At 45.9% G+C, this 17,534-nt stretch overlaps 1 protein-coding gene across 2 annotated transcripts in view; it reads left to right on the top strand.

The window, feature by feature from the left end:
- Positions 1 to 17,534, top strand: part of TMBIM1 (transmembrane BAX inhibitor motif containing 1) — a 280,929-nt gene that overhangs the window by 180,111 nt on the left and 83,284 nt on the right. For both annotated transcript variants that reach the window (XM_069616828.1, XM_069616829.1), the window contains exon 5: positions 12,831 to 12,884. In XM_069616828.1, the coding sequence (XP_069472929.1) occupies positions 12,831 to 12,884 (54 nt within the window). The remainder of the gene's footprint in view (positions 1 to 12,830; positions 12,885 to 17,534) is intronic.

Genomic DNA, 17,534 nt, shown 5'->3' with positions numbered 1-17,534 from the left:
ATTCGTTTCAAGTCTAAGGCTCAGAGGGCAGGAGTTTCATTGTGTGGGTCCCACAGACTTGAAGCAGCGCCGTTCATGGAGAGACCATCGGGGTCTGGGGATGATCAAGAGTCTAGTGCCTGCGGTTCTGAGAACCCTGGGTGGGACAGAAGCGGAAATTCTGTTTAATATCCCAATGCAGGAAGAAGGATTCCTAGCAGTTACTCTTGGTACACTGCTGACAACTCTCTAATTGTACACATTTAAAAGCAAAGGAAAGTAGTTATAATACCGGGAAAAAGTAAAATCAGTGAACTCAAGAATTGAAAAGAAATTAAAGCGTGCACCACGGGAACCTTCTATAGGATTTTTATGCTGTGGTAGTCGATGGAAAACCTGGATAAGTCTAATTAGGGCACTTGTACAGGGGTGCTGCTAGGTCTGGAAAAGATTTGCGGCTACGCTAATGTCGGGACTGTCGACTTGGGGCTAGCTAGCCTTTTCCTTGTTGCCCCTGAGCTTCTATCCGGGGCTATAACCAAAAGACCTGGGGCTATAGACCCCCCGACTCCCTCAGCACCCCTCCAGCAACGCCAGAGTAGCACACCCTTTTCAAAAGGGAGCAACGTCCACCATCTTCTCCACAAGATTATGGTCCTTCATTTGATCAGTGTTTTGAGTTCATTGTGCGTCGGAAGGCCACACTACCACACAGACCTTCCTTCAGACTAAGATTAAGCAATGGAGAAGTGGAGCCACTTCCTCTAAACCTGCGTCCCCTCAGAGGTTTGGTACTACGACTCCCATGAACCCTCATCATTGGCTACACTGACCAGGGCTAACTGGAGATGTAGTCCAGAACATCTGGCAGAGGTTGCAGACCGCTGTTCTCAACAATAACTGAATACCCTCTGACCACAGCATCCTGGTAGGAGAGAGGCATGGCCTCTTCCAAACGCAATGGAAGAAAAGAACAAAAGGCAAGCGGGTGCTAAATGCAGTACAACACTGAATTTGCGATCAGGTCACAATGCAAACCACCAAAGAAATGTAGAACATGGGCAGAAACTCACAGCCTGTTAAAAGCATGGGGAACATCTCTCCTACAGTAGCAATAAAAATAGATGGTAAAGGTCAGTGGCAACGCACGCTGGTCTTGGAAGCAAGACGACGCAGAGCAGCACAGGTTCGAATCCTGGGTCCGTGCTTGGAAACCTATTTGGTGTTAAGCACGTTATAAAAAAAAAAACAGTTGTAATAATAACAGGAAGGGGGAAAGCTACCCATCTATTCAGAGCATCAAGGAAGGGGGGGGGGGGAAACGGTACCTACCCATTCAGCACACTTAGTCAAACGACAGACGCAACAGTAGATCACATTTTGTATTTGAAGCTACTACATAGATGGGTAAAGAGACTAAAATTGAAAATGCCAATTCTACAGGATGTCCTCCATTAATGGACATGGAGATTCCATGACGGCACTGGATCTCAGCGATGCAGCTGTACACGTTCTAATCCACACTAGTCGTTTAAGATGCTTCTAATGTCAGATGGGTGCACAATGTTATCCTTTCAAGATCTGGGATCAAATCAGCCACAGACGTTCATATGAAAACACTGCATGCTGCTAACAGCACATCTATGCAGAAAAGCAGTGCAAGTGTGCCCCTATCTCGATGAAGGGTAACATGTCAGCCAAAGGAAGTCACCCTCTTCCACAAGTTGGGGGTTCATTTAAAAACCACAGAAAATTGAATGGGGCCCAACAAAGAAAAAGAAATGTCTAGGCATTTGGGTACGTTCGTTCTATAGCCATACTGGTTTATGAGCTAGAAGACCTCCAAAATGTGCTTCCCCTGGTACCAGACCTCTCTGCATCGGGCAGTGAGTAATATGTTGAAAATAATAGTAATGATGGCTTAACTACAATTAGTCCCCATGGACATATTACACATAAGGCCAATACAAGAATGGCTCACAAGACGGTGGTCCCCTGCAGGCACACCTTGGCAGGATCGAATTGCGGTCAAGAGGGTCCTCTGGTCACTGCAATGTTTGGATGTGTAAGGCAAGACCTCTGGACAACCAGACAATATAAACACTCCTGCAAGGAAAAAGGCTTGGTGTGCCACTTTGCAAGGAAAGCAAGATGTATTTTGTATACAAAATGTAAAAGGTATTGGAAGGTCCTGTACAACCAAACTGACATGGATCTCTGTTAGTTCAAAGCAGGTACATGGATATTAAGGAAAGAAATAGTCACTCATCACATGAACAATATACAGTGTCATCCCCCCACCCTTATTGGCTACCACCTATATACATACTACCAGTCCCATATAGTCCCTTGACTGATTGGCCACATCCTAAGCTACCCCTACCCTCTAAAATGTGGTCCCCCCTATTCTGCTGCTTTGGTTCCCAGCTACTGGATTGGCGAGTTACCTGGGATGTTACCCGCCCCCATCGGCCTAGTCACATGGTGCGTACCTGGTCGTTCGCATGAGCTCAGTGGATAACGAGGTCAAATTAGCCTTTAAGTTACAGTACTCTCCTCTAGATACCAGATACGCAGGCGCCTCTGCAATGCCTCCCCACTTCTGAACTAGATTTGTTGGCATCACCTCTTGCTCTTTGTATCACAAATCACAGGATGCTCTGCACCTCGCTCCCCCCTTATCAGTGGCCCACCAGTGGTACACCTCCTTGTTTTCTCAAGGACCACATTAATCAACCTAATTCTAATGAATGTATGTACTGTATTCTCCAGCTGCCTGGTAGTTCAAATAGCACAGCCATTGTCATGGGGGGCGGGTGGGCGCTAATGCCCTTAATCTAGACCGAGCATGCTGGCCGCTCGAGACCTCTAACCAGACTCCCATGGATGTGCCCATTGGGAAGGCCACAGCCCTACCCTAACTCTGCCGTTCACATTCCAATCTTTGTTCCACAGGCCTCCAGCTGGATCCAATTAAACAATTGCACTATTCTCTGCTTCACTCCTGGGGCTTGGGAAAGGGAAAATGATTTAAACTCTTCATTATGCCACGCAGGTACACCTCCAACAGGGAATAATGCAAGGCCTCACTTCCAATATGGCGGTGTAAGAGTGTGTATTGAGAAGGATCACTCTTGACACGGGAAGTGAACGTAATAACTTTTATTAAACTTAGAGTCGGTAACTTTTCTTCAAGCTTTAACAGTTTTGTGGGGTTGAGCTGAGAAGTTGGGACTTCTCTCGATGTTAAATGTCCCAGTATGGGTGGTAGGACCTTCACCCCGGAGGTTATGTCTCTTCGGTGACCTGAATCTCACCGGGTATCACAAGAGAGAGTAGATAGTATAAATGTCCTTAACTAGTTAGGGTCAGTGTTGCTCCCCAGCAACGACAATTGCTCCCTTAAAAGTCGGTGACCCTCCTTTACATTCCGAGACCTCTTCGACTTCTATTTTTTTATCCTTTGCCAAAGTCCTTGCATCCCTGGTTTAGACAGGCCTCTCCCCACAATTCAAACTCCTCTTGTTAACGTTTCCTTTCTAAATAGTCCTCTACCCATTATATAACAGTTCGGGCACTTGTCACAGTCCTCACCTCCTTTAGGTTCTCCGACTCCACAGCGCTGTCGATGGAGGCAGGCCTCCTCCTTTTCGCCCTTCTCTCCTTGATTCGGGAAGATCGACTATCCCTCTAGGTCCTTGTTCGCTCCACGGCCTGCTTGTATCTTCAGCTTCTCCTTGATATAACGAACCTCCCCTGACTGATGGGTGCCGTCGCGTCTGCCAACTTCGTGCAGGACTCCACCTTCCCCGACAGGCTGGAGAGCAGGAGTGAACAGCGTTCAGCTGTTGGACGGGGCGCTGGGAGATACAGCTGACTGTCAGTGTCGGCTTCGCTCTTCAGCCTCTAAACCCAGGACTTCTCTGCAACGGTTGTCTTCTTAACTAGACAAAACTTTAACCTGTTTTTCTTAAAACATGCTCAACCGGAGCTTCCAACGTTTATATTGTCTCTTCCTAATAGGCCCATTCATACGCGGCCGTTTCCTCCTGTCGGTCTCCTTCCTCTTCACCGCTTTCAACCGCCTGGAGAGCCCAACCGCAAAACAAAAACAAAACAAAACAAAAACATCATCCATCCACAGGATTGTTTCAAGAAAAGTACCCTTTCTCTTCCTTTTCTTTCCTCATTGGAGCAGAGAGCTGACTTTTCTTAGAAGACCCTCCCCTTGCCACATCATCTCCTGCTGACATCACAATCCCCTCAGCTTTCCTGCCTGGAAGAGCCTCCCATCGCCACATCATCTCCTGCTGACATCACAATCCCCTCAGCTTTCCTGCCTTCCTGAATGACTGCACCTTCAGTTGATGGGCTCTGATCAATGCTCTGATCTGTACCTTCCTGAATGACTGCACCTTCAGTTGATTGGCTCTGATCAATGCTCTGATCTGTACCTTTCTCTCTTAAACTGTCACATTTCCCCTCCCTTAAGCCCTTACGCTCGGGAAGGGCATGTATTCTAGACAGGAAGTCTGCTTGAGACATCTTGCTCCCAGATTGGTGAACAGTCTGGAACGAATAAGGCTGCAACGACAGGAACCACCTCAGCACCCGTGGATTGGTTTCTTTGTTTTGAGACAACCAGACTAGCGGCGCATGATCTGTAACTAGTGTGAACTTCCGGCCCAGTAAATAATATCTTAAAGAGTCTATTGCCCATTTTACTGCAAGGCATTCTTTTTCTATCGTTGCATATTTCATTTCATGTGGCATCAATTTCCTGCTAATAAACAGAATGGGTCGCTCGTCTATCCCTCTGTTCTGAAAGAGAACGGCTCCTATGCCTGTTCCCGATGCGTCTGTATGCAGATAAAAAGGCATCTTAAAATCGGGGCAGTGAAGAATAGCTTTGTCCGATAGAGCGTTCTTGAGGGCCATAAATGCTCCTTCAGTTTCAGGATTTCTCCACTCTCTTTTTGGTGGTGCATCAGATTTTAATAGATTTGTTAAGGGTGTTGCAAGCGTTGAGAAGTGGGGTATAAACCTACGGTAGTAACCCACAAATCCTAGAAATGCTCTAATCTGTCTTGTGTTTGCTGGGAACTGTACTTGCTGGATTGCTTCTACTTTCTCTTGTTGCGGCCTGATGGTTCCTTGTCCCACATAATAACCCAGATATTTGGTATGCGAGTTTGCCATATTTGTCTTCTTTGGATTTATGTGTAAGCCCGCTCCCGTCAGGCTCCGAAAGACTGCCCCCAAATGTTTTAGGTGGTCGGCCCAGGTTTGGCTATAAACCACAATATCGTCCAAATAGGCTCCCACATAATCTTCATGGCCTTTAATTAGGTGATTCATTAACCTTTGGAAAGTGGCAGGGGCCCCGTGTAAACCAAAAGGGAGAACGGTGAATTGAAACAAGCCGCTGGGTGTAGCGAAAGCAGTCTTTTCCTTGTCTTCGGGATGCAAAGGAATCTGCCAGTAACCTTTGGTTAGATCGATTGTTGTCAGGAACTTTGCTTCACCCAATTTCTCTAGGAGGTCATCGATCCTTGGCATTGGATATGCATCAAATTTGGACACCTCGTTCAACCTCCGAAAATCCATGCAAAACCTAATGCTCCCGTCTGGCTTCGGAACCATCACCAGAGGAGAACACCAGTCACTATGGGAAGGTTCCACAACCCCTAGCCGAAGCATCTCTTGAACTTCTTTCTCCACAGCTTGTAATCTGGCCTCTGGTAATCTATACGGTCTTATTCGTACTCTGACACCCGGATCAGTCTGAATGCGATTGCAAGTTAACGTCGTTCTCCCGGGCACTGAGGAAAACAAATCTGCATGCAGATCCAGCAACTCGGCCAGTTCCTTTTTTTGATCAGGGTCTAGCTGTGAGTTTATGTTTAAAGCCTCCCTACCGACTGGTTTCTCAGAAGTCGGTAGATATTCTGTGGTCCCTTCTTCCACATTTATCATTGCAATCATCACATCTGGTTCTACCCACTTCTTTAACAAGTTGACGTGGTATGTCTGAAGAGGGATTTTATTATCAGGTTGGCGTACCTTATAAGTCACTGGTCCCAGTACCTTCTCCACCGTGTACGGGCCCCTCCACGACGCTAACATTTTGTTTTCAGAGGTAGGAAGAAGCACAAGGACCTGTTCCCCAACTTGGAAGGTACGCAATCTTGACTTCTGATTATAATACTGTTCTTGCTTCCGCACAGCTTGCTGCAGATTCTCCCGGGCCACAGCTTGGAGCTTCTCCACTCTTGACTTTAACTCTGAGGCGTATTCCGTTAAGGTAACCTCTGGGTGAGCCTGCTCCTCCCATCCTTCTTTCAGAATATCTAAGAGAGTCCTCACTGGTCTTCCGAACAAGAGTTCAAACGGGGCATAACCCGTTGAGGACTGAGGCGTATTCCTCAATGTCATTAAAACCCATGGTAACAGCCTATCCCAATTTCGCTCTTCAGGTTGTACAGTCTTCCTCAACATCTGCTTTATGGTCTGGTTGTATCTCTCAACCAGGCCATCTGTTTGGGGGTGGTACACGGCTGTTCTAAGTTGTTGTATGTGTAAAGTTTCGCAAACTTGCTTTAACACCGCCGACATGAAGTTGCTGCCTCTGTCGGTAACTATCTCCTTAGGAATACCCACTCTTGCTATAAATGGAACGAGGACATCACATATCTGTTGCGCAGAGGTGGAACGTAATGGAAAAGCTTCGGGGTACCTGGTCGCATAGTCAACGACGACTAGCAGATATTTGTGACCTCTACTGGTGGGGTCCAAGGGACCGACGATGTCCATTCCTATTCGTTGAAAAGGTTCTAAAATTAGTGGCATTGACTGTATAGGCGCCTTGCTTACATTTGCTCGATTCTTTTTTTGGCATTCCGAACACTGTTGGCAGAACCGGGCTACTTGACCATAAACCCCCGGCCAATAAAATCTCGCTAAAATCTTTTGGGTGGTCTTCTCTACTCCTAGATGACCTTCCCCTATCTGTAGATGGGCGACCTCCAGAACAGTCCGGCAATATTTGTTGGGTATCAACAATTGTCGAAGAGATTCTTGGTTCGGCCCTGTTGTCTCTCTATAGTATAACCCATTCTCCTTAATAAAATGGGGAGTCTTTCCACTCGTACCTAGTCCTATTGAGTCTCGCATTTTTCAGGAGGGGATCGAGTTCTTGGGCCATACGAAAGCTATCGCCTCCTTCATCTATTTTCCAGTCTATGGCGACAGGGCACATGTTCTTCGTGATCCAGGCTTGTTTTTCTATCTTTCTCTGACTTTTACTTTTTCTCCTCTTATTGTCTTGGGATATCAGTTCTTGGTTATAGAAAGGGGCCTCCTTTAGCCACTGACTCTCAATCTTTCTAACAAGTCGTGGTAGATCAGGCACATCAGAGCCAACTAACAAGGGTTCCGGCAGCGTGGGCATTATTGCTGCCTTCACAGTCATTTGTTCCCCAGCTAGCTTAACCTGAATATCTTTGACTGGGTACCTTTTAACATCCCCATGCACACATCTGATGGATATTCTTTTGTTCAACCCCTCGACTCCACCTACCAGTTCAGGGATCACCGCTGTTTGAAGACTTCCGGAATCTAGCATGGCTCTGGTAGGTCGACCCTCGACCTCGGCTTCACATACATAAGGATACGTGGTCTTCCGGCTTGTAGTAGCTTCATACTGGTTGACCTCCTTGGTTGCCTCGAGAACTCCTACCTCCATCGGTTCTGCTTTAACCCTCCTCGGACACAGCCTGGCTAAGTGACCCCAATCGCCGCACTCAAAGCATTGCGGTCCTTTCGCGCTGAGGCTCGGTGGTCTGGAGAGGTGGGAGGTCAACTGGTTTTCACTAAGAGGCCGATATCTTCCTCCTTCGGAGTCAGTTTTTTTAAGCATTGAATTTGGCCATCGAGAGGTGGGCATAGGTCGGATGGCCATACCGGTGTGACTTCCTCCGGCCCTAGGAGTGGAAGGGTAAACCATTAGCTTCGCTTGACCGGCCTTCTGGTATGCAGAAGCGATATTGACTGCCTCAACCAGAGTGGGCCTATGATGTTGCCTCACCCATCTCTGCATCGGGACTGGCAAAGCCTCGACAAACTGCTCCATTATGACCTTCTCGGCTACTTCGTGGGCTGTCGAGGTTGTTATTTGCATCCATTTTTCCCCTAATTCCTTTATCCGGTAAAACAGCTGTCGAGGTGTTTCTTCCGCCAGGAGTTTAGCCTCACGAAACTTGATTCTGTAGGCTTCGTCGTCATGCCCGAGCCGCTCAAGGACCACCCGTTTCATATCGGCATAGGCTGTGTCTCCGGCTGGGTTGGCGGCCTGGTATGCGCTTTGCATTTCTCCGGTCATAAGTGGTGCGATGTAATGGCACCACCTCTCGGCAGGCCATTGAGCATTCCTGGCGACTCTCTCAAAATTGACAAAGAAATGGGCGGGGTCTTCACCACTGGAGAATTTCTGAAGGACTGATGTAGGAACAGGTGTGTGAATTCTCATGGTGGTGGCCTCCAGCAACTGGGCCTGCTGTACCTGTAGCGCTTGTTGGAAAGTTTGTCGATCAGCTTGGGCCTGTTGGCTTTGAATTTGCAGGGCCTGCTGTAACAACTGTTGGCCCTCAGTCAGGGTCTTGATTAGTTCTTCCATCGTCTCCGTGTTCCGATAAATCCCACCGCTGCCACCAAGATGTAAGAGTGTGTATTGAGAAGGATCACTCTTGACACGGGAAGTGAACGTAATAACTTTTATTAAACTTAGAGTCGGTAACTTTTCTTCAAGCTTTAACAGTTTTGTGGGGTTGAGCTGAGAAGTTGGGACTTCTCTCGATGTTAAATGTCCCAGTATGGGTGGTAGGACCTTCACCCCGGAGGTTATGTCTCTTCGGTGACCTGAATCTCACCGGGTATCACAAGAGAGAGTAGATAGTATAAATGTCCTTAACTAGTTAGGGTCAGTGTTGCTCCCCAGCAACGACAATTGCTCCCTTAAAAGTCGGTGACCCTCCTTTACATTCCGAGACCTCTTCGACTTCTATTTTTTTATCCTTTGCCAAAGTCCTTGCATCCCTGGTTTAGACAGGCCTCTCCCCACAATTCAAACTCCTCTTGTTAACGTTTCCTTTCTAAATAGTCCTCTACCCATTATATAACAGTTCGGGCACTTGTCACAGTCCTCACCTCCTTTAGGTTCTCCGACTCCACAGCGCTGTCGATGGAGGCAGGCCTCCTCCTTTTCGCCCTTCTCTCCTTGATTCGGGAAGATCGACTATCCCTCTAGGTCCTTGTTCGCTCCACGGCCTGCTTGTATCTTCAGCTTCTCCTTGATATAACGAACCTCCCCTGACTGATGGGCGCCGTCGCGTCTGCCAACTTCGTGCAGGACTCCACCTTCCCCGACAGGCTGGAGAGCAGGAGTGAACAGCGTTCAGCTGTTGGACGGGGCGCTGGGAGATACAGCTGACTGTCAGTGTCGGCTTCGCTCTTCAGCCTCTAAACCCAGGACTTCTCTGCAACGGTTGTCTTCTTAACTAGACAAAACTTTAACCTGTTTTTCTTAAAACATGCTCAACCGGAGCTTCCAACGTTTATATTGTCTCTTCCTAATAGGCCCATTCATACGCGGCCGTTTCCTCCTGTCGGTCTCCTTCCTCTTCACCGCTTTCAACCGCCTGGAGAGCCCAACCGCAAAACAAAAACAAAACAAAACAAAAACATCATCCATCCACAGGATTGTTTCAAGAAAAGTACCCTTTCTCTTCCTTTTCTTTCCTCATTGGAGCAGAGAGCTGACTTTTCTTAGAAGACCCTCCCCTTGCCACATCATCTCCTGCTGACATCACAATCCCCTCAGCTTTCCTGCCTGGAAGAGCCTCCCATCGCCACATCATCTCCTGCTGACATCACAATCCCCTCAGCTTTCCTGCCTTCCTGAATGACTGCACCTTCAGTTGATGGGCTCTGATCAATGCTCTGATCTGTACCTTCCTGAATGACTGCACCTTCAGTTGATTGGCTCTGATCAATGCTCTGATCTGTACCTTTCTCTCTTAAACTGTCACAGGCGGCGCTTCAGTATTTCCTGCACCCTGTGTCTGCACCCTCATCTTTAAGCATTGCATTTCACTACTGCTACACAATATCACCCATGCCCCAAATCTGGGCCTACCTACATCTCCATAACTACCTTAAATATACATTTGTTGCTTACTTACTATTTTCATATGCAAAATGATCATATGACCAGCTCCCAACTTCAAGCCCCATGCCCCTGCTGCTGCGCCCCTTCACTTTCTCACACACTAACGGATTTTCCTTAGTCTGAATCGTTTGGCCGTGCTATGGATGAGACAACCTTCCCAACTGTTGAGACACAGTCGGGGAAGGATTACTCCTCCAGGTGCTGCAGACACACTGAATTTGGCAGCCTGGCTCCTGAAGTCATGTATGTAATTTGGCACATGCCATTGGCCTATATATGCATGAAGGATTTAGGGAACCTATGACTTAATGCATGGAAGAGATCTGGTCTAAAATCAGATCCATCAGCCCATGGAAAGGACCTGAACTCTCACTCACAACTTCACAAGACTCCCTTCAAATGCAGTGTTCCATGTCGTTTTACCCGCAGGAATTCCTTCCAAGTAATTAAATTAGATGAAATTCTGCTGAAAAACCTCAGCTGCCCCCCCTAATTTAGGGATGTTACCCCTTTCCCTATAATACTCCGCCTCCCCAACCCCTATATATTTGAGGTTTTTTTTTTGGCATAATTCTTTCGAAGAAAATTAGTCAAAGGAATTTCTGTCGGCAAAACGACGGCATGCACAACAGTAGCATTGATAGAAACTGCTGAATGTTGTTACTATTGGGATTATGGTAGTTTGGCCCGAGTGCTTGTGCCTCAACATGGCCCTTACCGAAATGTGTAACCTTCATCTTGTCATAGGTTGTAACTTTAATGTGTTATTCCACTGAATGCCTCCTTAAATTGCTTACTGTGTGTGGGTGTGTCTCTATGCATATTGCAAGTGTTATATTTACATTCCTATTAGATTGCATGCGCTTCTTGTATAATGTTTGTGCTTATTGATATTATGTGCATGCAGCCTACTTGTAGCCCATGCAGAGACTGTATGCATTATGCTTATTGTGAGTATTGCCTGCAGTGCCCATGTTGTGCTCCATGTTTATTCTGGTGTGGGTGCTGGAGAGGGGCGAGGGGTCATTTGTGTGCGAGGTGTATATATGGTTACTTGTATTCGAAGCTTCTTGAAGTGTGTGTTTTTGGGGGGCATGAACAATACAATGGAAAAACCACCTTTTTGTTGCGTCTTATTTTTAAATGAATGTTCACCTAATTCGACATGTTTGGATGTTAACCAACAGTTGTTTTTTTTTGTTAATGCCATATTCAGTGAGAAAATGAAATGGGGAAATATGTATGTCATTTTCCTATGAAAAACGCCATGTATTCAGAATCCAAATAAATAAACTGAATAAACCTATTTGGAATAAACATGGTAATACAGCATAAGCACAGCTATAGATCTACTTTAAAAAGTGAATACGTCAAATTTAGCAGCTGTGATTTTCCCAGCATGCACCAGATCCTTTTACGGGCTTGGTATGCGCCACACACCTCCAAAATCAAATTAAAAATCTTAAAACTACGCTTCACCAACCCATGGGATTTTTATGGTCTATAGAAAAGCAAATACAAAAAAATCCCCCATTTGTAAGCAGTCGTCCATGAAACCTCGTCATATTTGCCAGCAGTAGTTTGGTGGATTTTCACGGATGAGATCAGTAGTTACAGAGAAGCCTATGTTCTCGTTTTCCCATGTAAAGTGTCATGTAACCGTGAGCATGGAGCTGCATGCGGATGCGACTAGTCTGCATGTTGCAGGTGTCTTCCACCAAGTACGTTAAAGCACCCAAAAATTATAATGACGCCAAGACATAGAACAGCAGCACACATGGCTACAGAAATGGGAAAAAACGCACATACCAAAAAGCGCGCGCTTCAATGGATACACAACATTGCTTCCACACACTGTGTAAAAAAATTTAAAAAAAAATCAATCAATACCTTTCTGATCCACATCTTATGAACATGGTTACCTTGTGTATAGAACCTAAGGAACATAGCTCGGGTGGGTGGAGGACCCACCCACTGCAGATCCCTGCATGCAGCCTGCAAGCCGCCGTTAGGAGTTCAGGACTGGTGGGCATGGCCATTTCTTCCTCCCATTCCCTGTGACCATGTGCACTTGCTCGATCCGTACGCACCGCGCCTGAAGATCGTAGGTCTGTTCAGCCGTGTCCTCGCCCCTTAATTGCACTGGTAAAACTGCAGAATCGCCGTCAGGTCTATTTGCTGTATCTCAAACTGTTAAATGTATTTTACGCACTTACTCTGCCTGTGCAGAATATTATCTCAGAATGTCAAGGGCTCTCAGTGACTGTTCCCCGACCCCCCCCCCACCCCCCACCTGTTCACACCCTCCTTCAGCACTTTGAAACACTTGCCTGTGCATAGGCACTTTATAAATGAACAATACCCATACCAATCCGTTGCCTAGAAAACGTGAACTATTAAGACCAGTCGGTTTGTGGTCTGCAGTAATGATAAAAGCTCAATATTGGGGAAAAATGAATGGAAAAATAACTAAATTCGTAAACCTCTTCTGGAAGAAACCTGCTGTAAATGGGGCTATGGGTTGGAGGAAATGGAAGAGCGAAGGGGAGGGGCAGATTGAGTGGGGTGGGGGGGCTGATTTTAGCAAATGTCTAACCAGATCTTTTTTTTCTCCTTTCCATTTCAGCGAACCCATCGGCACCTTTGTGCGAAAGAACCCGGCCGTCTACTATGTGTCCTAGTGAGTTTACCCCTCCCCCACTGTATATCCTTTCCATCCTGTGCCTGTTTTATTTTTTATTTGTGCATTTAGTTTATTTACAGAAAACTTTAAGCAAATTTATGTAAAAAAAATAAGTATGAGAAAAAACATTCAAATCATTTGTTTCACAATTTGTCCTAATAACAGAGAAAAAGAATACATAGATTTTTAATAAAAAAGGAAAAATGGCAAGAAATTAATCCTCCATCCTGCATCTTGCCCTATCCTCTGATGCGGGAATGTATGCACTTCTGCAAACACGTTCATTTATTTTTGCATTTGGAGAGCGCACTAAACCCATGGGCATCAAGGACACTGAGCAAGTCTATTTTGCAACGGGTTTTGCACCAGTCCGTATCGCATACCTGTGTACGCCGCGGCACTAGATGGAGCAAATTGATTCTCTGCTTTGTTTGGCATTCTCGTAATAAAAGAACCAGCTTCTTGAAACCATGGACAAAGGTAAATGCTCACTCCTCCTAGCTCTCTCGGCTGCCTTTGACTTGGCAGACCATACGATTCTACACAAACACCTCACCGACACTGCAAACTTCTCCCAGGCAGCGACCACCTGGATCACCTCCTTTTTGGAAGGCCGAGCCATGAGTCTTTTCAGATCAGGCTTCTGCCAGTCCCACAAGGATCTTGCACCTCTCCGATGCTTTATAATCTCTTCACTCTGCCCTTGCTCAGCGACTTGGAAGAGTTCGACATTGCCTTTACCAACTATGCTGACGACACACAGATTCTTCTCCCGCTAACAAGAGACTATGAACAAGCCCTCAACACACTTCAGAAGACATGGATGGCGGCAAACGGATTATGTCTAAATGGTGAAAAACAGAAATCTTACTGATAGGCCCTAAAGAGTCACTAATACAACGCCTTTAGTATCGAGAACACTCATCAGTGTCCTCCGCAGTAAAAACCCTTAGAGTATATCTTGATTCCACATTATCAATGGAAAGACAAGTCTCCGCCATTACATCCTCTGCTGCTCTGACGACAAAAATCATAAACGCGGTGAAGCCCAACCTTTCTCCCAAAAACCGCCTCAACATGGCTAGGGCTCCAGTTAGTGCAAAACAGGACTATTGTAACATCTTACTCTTGGGTACATCTGCAAATAACAGAGCTGCCTTAAGCATCCCCAAGAGGAAGCACATCTCTCAGGCAAGAAAAGATGCCCATTGGCTCCCGATCAAAGAGCGCATGGTATGTAAGGCCCTCCCGGTCGCACATAGGTGCCTGTCTCAGACCGCCCCAGCCTACCTAGCTGAAAGAATACACCAAGTGCCCACCTACAGACCTAAGCGAGACAATTATTCACACCTACTCACAGTTCCAGCCTACAAAATAGCCAAAGATGGGGGCACCAGCTTTGAAGTGATAGCCCATAAGCCTGGAATGCCCTCCCACTCAGCAATGAGGACTCCCTCATAGCTTTCAGAAAGTCACTAAAAACCAAGCTATTAAATTAAGATTGTACCTGGTATTGTCTAAGGTTGTTCAATCTGTAACCACTGAACAACCCCACAAAACTGTCTCTAATATGAACCTCTGCTACCTGTACTTGTATCCTTCCTATAACTTGCTTATACAATTTAAATGCATCTACAGTGAATGGACACAAGTGAATATACTATAGCAGCGCCACGATGCCCCTCGGCCTCTGGGTGCTTTATAAATCCAAATAAATAAGAAGTGCAGTTCGTTGATTTTTACCTTAAACATAGTCCCATCTTTAACATGTCGAATATTTACTGCCTACTTCTGATCTTAATTAAAGAAATAATTCGTAATTTTTCCCTGTTGCATAATTTTACATAATGATGGCCAATGATGTGCTTGAACGTCGATTGTGCTAGCATCAAAATTGTGCACTGCCACTTTGCTCCAATCCTTGTTCTCTGGGAAACGCATGTATGCAACGTGAACTGCTGCAAAACGTGCTTCCGCTATTCAGCATGCTGCTGCAACCGTCGTGCAAGGCAGCTGGTGCAACGTTTACTTAATCTTCCTATCGATGACTTCAGTGGTGAACAGTGCGGTCTGCTGCCATGCTGGCATTAATTTCCCTGGTGTCCCAGGCGCGTATTGCATACTTTTTTCACTGTTGCAAGTGCTCCTTTATTTTATTTATTTAATAGGTTTCTTTATAGCGCGCCTAATACCGTACCTGAGATCGGTTTCTGAACCCCTGTTGCTCTGCGTGGTCTTGCTTCCAAGACAAGCGAATTGCCCCTGTGGTATCTTCAAGCAAAAACGTTTCTGCACTGAGGGGGCCGGATTACCAAACGCGTTTCCCGGTGGCGCAATCAGATTGGAAAACCTTTGGCAAATCAGGCCCAAGCCATGTTTGCCCTGGTGTGAATGCCGTGCAAAATTGTGCTTGCACCAGTGCAAAACCTCTGTAATATGGGCCATTTCTTTAGCCTTTTTTTTTTTTTTTTTTTTTTTTTTTTTTTTTTTTTTTTTTTTTTTAAAGTCTTCTTAATACTAGAGTTGGAACATTTCAGGGTGCTCCTTGTTTTGGCCAGGAAGGAAATTGAGGCCCATCGAGTCACAGATGCGCTTTAATGGGGGCACTAATGACTCACTAATGCATTTAATGATGCACCTTATGTCGGTGGTTTACACCCAGTGTTCTGCTCTTTCTTCCCTATTTATCTGCTTCATGAGAGGGTTTCCCCCTTTTTTTAAAAACATTTTTTTTTTAAAGCTTACGGTTCTATAAATTCCAGGGTGGTAGCGGCATCCCTATACATCCTTTGCCCAGCGCAGGAGGTAAATTCTCTAATGCATATTATGAATCAGCGCCTAGATGCCTCTGGGCTTTGTGCGCTATATAAATGCCAACATAAATAACACTCTCTCCAAGAGGTTCGACCCGCACAGGCGGGTTTTTCTTTTTTTGGGGTTTATTAGTGTGATGAACATCGACATTATTTGAGGATAATGAAGCTATTGGGGACTTATGACAAATGTCATGGTGAAAACCTGCACTGTCTAATGTGCAGCAGACCATACAGTGGGCAAGGAAAATAACCCGCGGATGCCCAGCTGCCCTCTATTTTCTTAATGCACCGGCTCGGATAACCTTAAAATGTGGCTGCTCTTCTATAAAAAGTGTTCACCCAGAGTTTCTACTTGACTAGATCAGGGGTCTGCACCCGGCATCGCTCAGCATGTTTTGAACTACAATTCCCTTGATACATTGCCATTGGCTATGCTGGCTACGGCTCATGGGACATGTAGTCCTGAAACCCTGTAGCTATAGGTTGCAGGCCAGACCTGTGCTTTTATTGTGAAATCCTTGCATGCCGCGGCCTTTGGTGTAAGGTTGTTACAGTGCCGTGGAATGGGGTAATTTTATCCCCACAGCACTTGTGATGCGTTTGGTGTTTTTGTGACATGCAGTGTGTGCTACCAGTGTAATTTTCTCTAAAGTAAAGGGCAGACTAAGTGGTGTGTCCAGGATTGCACAGTTGTTACCTGGGGAAGCAGGGATTTCCCCCTGTGCCCATTAGTTTCACATGCATCAACAAATCTTTTAATAATGGCTCTTGCATTATCAGGAGACCAAGGTGGCGGTATGCCAGTGGGCTCCTAGGCGAGTGACGTCCACAGGTACTTTAGGTGGCAGGAAAAACCTGCCGGGGCAGAATGGGAGCCAACTGACTGGAGTGCATACCATCCACCGAGCAAAAGAACATGCAAAACACATGTATAGTAAGGCATTCTGCCAGGGTTTTCAGGATATCCCTCCATATTCATGCGAAAAATGTGCATACTATCAGAATCATTGTATGCAAATGTATCTCCTGAATATTAATGAGGGGTATCCGGAAAGCCTGTCAGGATTCCGGGCCTGGAGTTGGACAAACCTGCCGTGTAACGCACCCCCCAAGAAAATACAGTTTATAAAATAACATGTATAGTAAGGCATTCTATAAACAAATCATAGTGTGTAACACACACCCCAAATAAATGCCGATCTTATAAAATTACATGTAAAGTAAACCATACAACATACAAAGCGCATGTGTTCCATGGAACCATGTGATTTAACCAAACTCTTACATTTGTACTGCTTATTTTACATTTAACTTTAAAAGTGGGGGGGGGGAACCCCTGCATCCCTCCATCCAATATTACCTGACCCCAACCCACCATCTACCTTTTAGGTGGTAAAAAAAAAGGAAACCACTACCGTAAAAAACATATTCGTCCAGTTGGAGATGTGCGAACAGTACCCCAAAACAGTGCATTTTCTCCCCATAACTCTTTCCTCCTTGTTCTTCGCTGTCAGAAGCATGAAGGTTTAAATCACTCAGACGTTAAAAGCTATAGTAAAACTAAGTAATACAATGTGGAATGGTGAACAAGACATCAGTTATTTGTGCGCTAAAAGCCTATTTCCTGATATTAAAGGACGCAGCACTTGCGTGGCCTGTACCTCTTTTGGAGGAATTGTCACTGGCATAGTGGGGCTCCCCCTGTGAGTTAACTGCACTCCCCCTTACCCTCTCCCGCCTGGCACTTCTCTCCTTCCCCCTTCCCCACACTTGCGCAATCGGAATGACACGAGGCCTGGTAAGATTATTTGGCTCCTCCTTTTGTCCATCC

Source organism: Ambystoma mexicanum, chromosome 9 (genome assembly GCF_040938575.1).
Source record: "Ambystoma mexicanum isolate Mex_15411 chromosome 9, UKY_AmexF1_1, whole genome shotgun sequence".
Taxonomy (NCBI): Eukaryota; Metazoa; Chordata; class Amphibia; order Caudata; family Ambystomatidae; genus Ambystoma; species Ambystoma mexicanum.
This window is presented reverse-complemented; position numbering and strand designations above follow the sequence as displayed.